Source organism: Eretmochelys imbricata, chromosome 1 (assembly GCF_965152235.1).
Source record: "Eretmochelys imbricata isolate rEreImb1 chromosome 1, rEreImb1.hap1, whole genome shotgun sequence".
NCBI classification, from domain to species: Eukaryota; Metazoa; Chordata; order Testudines; family Cheloniidae; genus Eretmochelys; species Eretmochelys imbricata.
Genome location: NC_135572.1, coordinates 356,986,611 through 356,990,461, shown reverse-complemented (window position 1 = coordinate 356,990,461; position 3,851 = coordinate 356,986,611). Strand labels below are relative to the sequence as shown.

The 3,851-nt window shown below is 43.8% G+C and overlaps 1 protein-coding gene across 1 annotated transcript; it reads right to left on the bottom strand.

The window, feature by feature from the left end:
• Positions 1 to 3,074: 3,074 nt before the first annotated feature.
• Positions 3,075 to 3,539, bottom strand: LOC144259640 (claw keratin-like). The gene has a single exon (XM_077807942.1). It carries the CDS (start codon positions 3,537 to 3,539, stop codon positions 3,075 to 3,077), a length of 465 nt encoding a protein of 154 aa, XP_077664068.1.
• Between the last annotated feature and the right edge of the window lie 312 nt (positions 3,540 to 3,851).

Sequence of the window (3,851 nt, the reverse complement as noted above, 5' to 3'; positions counted from 1 at the left end):
ATGAAGACATTGAACAGAATCAGACCCGGAACTGATCCCTGTGGGACGCAACTTGATATGCCCTTCCAGTTGGAGTGTAGACCCCTGCTAAATACTCTCTGGGAATGGTTTTTCAACCAGTTATGCACCCACCTTATCCTAGCACCAACTAAGATGTATTTTCCTAGTTTGTTTATGAGAAGGTCAGGCAAGAAAGTATCAAAAGCCTTACTGAAAATTAAGATAGACCACATCTACTGCTTGCCCACTATCCACAAGGCTTGTTATCCTGTAAAAGAAATCTATTAGGTTGTTTCACAGATTTTGTTTTTGATATATCCATGCTGTTATTTATCACCTTATTATCTTCTAGGTGTCTGGAAATTGATTCCTTAATTATTTCCTCCATTGTCTTTCATGACTCCTGTAGATGACTTTGGTGTAGTTTAGTTTGTCTATCTGGGCAGAACTGAGGTGGGCAGAAATGAGGCAGTCAGTTGTGTTTGTAACATCCTTGTGAAATCAACTTTTGGTCCTGTCATTTCACCAAGGAGTGGATGTTGCTGTTGGCCAGTAGATGAACACATGTGGGCAAAGAGTCAGAGGAAGATGAATTGAACTAAGTTTTCTTGGTGCAATGAAATCCAAAATCTCAATGTGAAGCTGAACTATTTTTGCCCCATTGCCCTAAATCTTGTCAGCTCATGTCATAAATATAAACGGAAGGGTAAACACCTTTAAAATCCCTCCTGGCTAGAGGAAAAACCCTTTCACCTGTAAAGGGTTAAGAAGCTAGGATAACCTTGCTGGCACCTGACCAAAATGACCAATGAGGAGACAAGATACTTTCAAAAGCTGGGGGGAAGGAGAAACAAAGCCTCTCTCTATGTCTCTATGATGCTTTTGCCAGGGACAGAACAGGAATGGAGTCTTAGAACTTCGTAAGTAATCTAGCTAGAGATTCTTTAGATTCTGATTTCTTTAAATGGCTGGGAAAATAAGCTGTGCTGAATTGAATGGATATTCCTGTTTTTGTGTCTTTTTGTAACTTAAGGTTTTGCCTAGAGGGATTCTCTAGGTTTTGAATCTGATTACCCTGTAAAGTATTTACCATCCTGATTTTACAGAGGTGATTCTTTTTACTATTTTTCTTCTATTAAAATTTTTCTTTTAAGAAACTGAATGCTTTTTCATTGTTCTTAAGATCCAAGGGTTTGGGTCTGTGGTCACCTATGCAAATTGGTGAGGATTTTTATCAAACCTTCCCCAGGAAGGGGGGTGCAAGGTTTTGGGAGGATTTTGGGGGGGGAAAGACGTTTCCAAATGGACTCTTTCTAAATTATATCCCAGTTAGACATTTGGTGGTGGCAGCGAAAGTCCAAGGGCAAAAAGGTAAAATAGTTTGTACCTTGGGGAAGTTTTAACCTAAGCTGGTAAAAGTAAGCTTAGGAGGCTTTCATGCAGGTCTCCACATCTGTACCCTAGAGTTCAGAGTGGGGAAGGAACCTTGACAGCTCATCTCCAGCATTGCAAAGTGAGTGCAAAGTTGGTGTCGAGGAGGAGAGCTGCTTGAATTTACACCTCTCATTAGGTTGTCATAAAAGACTGCTTCCGAGATGGATGCTACGTGCTACATGTCACTGGAGGTCCCATCAGAGGAGAAGAGAAGAATGTCCTGGAAAAAGGAGAATTATTCTAAAAAAGGGCTGCTGACTCCATAATTATGTTTCCGCTGTGTGTCTGTTGGAGAGTTTATTATTGAAAATGCTCTCAAATGACATGCCAGAGATACATTCATTGAAACATTCATCCTTAGCATCTGGAGGAGCAGTGGTGATGGAAATGAGATTTGATTTGGTCTGAGAGCTCCAGATAAAGTACCCATAACAAATAATGAGGTTAGTAAAGTTTTCCCAGCATTCGTCTTTATGAATAATCCCTGCTGAAACACCCAAACCCCGGGGAAGGGAAGCTCCATAGAACAGGGAGGGTGATTTGTGAAGTGCACATTGGGAAGAGCTTTCTAGTGAAGAGCCAGACATTCAAAGTGCTGTAGAAGGAAAGGCTTCCTGTCCTGAAAGTTGCTCTGCTATTCCAGGAGTTTGGGGTAGAGTTAACTTTACTTTGTTAAAACAGGTAATGCAAGGTGGAACTCCATCCCAGTATGGAAACCCAACATAATGCTGTAAACTACTTCAAGGGCTGAATTCTCCTATCACTTCAGGGCTTCAAAAAGTCACATCTTGTGAAATGCCTGATGCTGCTGGCTCTTCAGGGATGAATTTTGCCTAGGGAAATGTTTAAAGAAGGAGGGAGGAACAAGGAGAACCAGAAGACGGATATAACGATGCATCAGCGTTTTTAATGTGAGTGACATTGGCAGTACACAGTTACAGGAAAAATACGTGAACAGAAGGAACGTATTTTCAGTTTTTCAAGAAGGGCTGCAACCGAAAACCCACCTAAATGGGAAGTATTTCACACAAGATGTGCTTTTTTGTTGTTGCAGCTGCAGAGCTGGACAAACAAGTTCCCTTCACAACCATTTTCAGTTACTTTTATTCCCTCAGTCAGTGGGAAGTGAGACAAAGCAAAACAGAAGCAGAGGACTACACAGCTTCTCAGTTAAATGTCTGCCGCAGAGAAGGTCAAAGCGAAACACTAAAGATACGTATTGATGGAAAGGATAGAACAGACAGGGTCTAATTCTCCTTCACAGCAAGGTCTCTTTTTCCCTTGCTCAAGGGACTTCAAATGATAATAAATGTAACTGATGCCTGTCTTAAGGCCCCTATTTCCTTTAAACTGTGGAGTTACTGTAAACAGCTTGTGTGTTATTCAGAATGAGTCCATATGTGAAAACGAAAATCAGCACTCCACTGGCAAAGCCTTGAAAGAGTCCTAAAGTGTAACATTAGAAATGCAGCAGGGCTATCAGACCAAGGTGCTGAGCAAACACAGCTCCCACTGAGCTCAACTGGAGCTATGTTTGCACAGCACTTCTGAAAGCCATGCCCAAAAGGTCAGGGGTGAATCTGTATCTTGCTGTTCAATTCCTGGTTCTTCCTTCATCCACGGATGGGTTCCTGCTGGGTTTAGCATGGCCCACAGCTTCCACTGAGGTACCTATGGCAAGATACCCCAGAACCACATAATCCCCCAGAACCATAACCACCCAGGTAACCGCCTAATCCCCCAGAACCACATAATCCCCCATAACCATAACCACCCAATCCCCCATAACCGTAACGGCCGCCGTAACCACCATATCCCCCTAAACCATACAATCCTCCATAATGGCCTCCATAGCCGTACAATCCCCCGTGACCCAATGAGCCCCCAAAACCGGGTTCAACCACAGGTGCTCCTACGGCTCCCACTCCGCTCTGCTGAGGGAAATTGCTGAGAATTGGTCCTGGGAGGGTCACGACAACCGGGGAGGGTCTGATCAGCACTTCAGAGTCAGGGCATTGCCTAACGCATGGCTCATTGCAGCTGCCAGTGACTGGACTGGGCCGGGCCACCCCGCATTCTGGATAGCAGAGGCCTGAGAAAGTCATCTTTCTGGGAAGGAAGTAAACCTGAAACACACAACAGGAATTAGAGTAAAGAGAAGTTAGAAGGGCTGGTAGAAGAAAGGCTTCAAAGCTCAGTGTGGCTCAAGAGAGAAAGAAAGAGGGGCCTTAGTCCCTGTGTTCATGGCCATGTATTTCTTCCTATATCCTCTTTCTACACTTCTTGTCCACTTGCACTAAACTTCCCTCCCAACCGACCCCCTAGAGCCCCTCTCAATGGCTTTGTCTGAAAAACACCGACTGGAACAAGTGTCACTATTTCCATGCTGGGCACCTGGGATTCTGTGTCCATTTTAG

What these genes read in the sequence shown, in the direction of transcription:
- LOC144259640 (XM_077807942.1), bottom strand. Translation starts at nt 3,539, where the DNA reads ATGACTTTCTCAGGCCTCTGCTATCCAGAATGCGGGGTGGCCCGGCCC.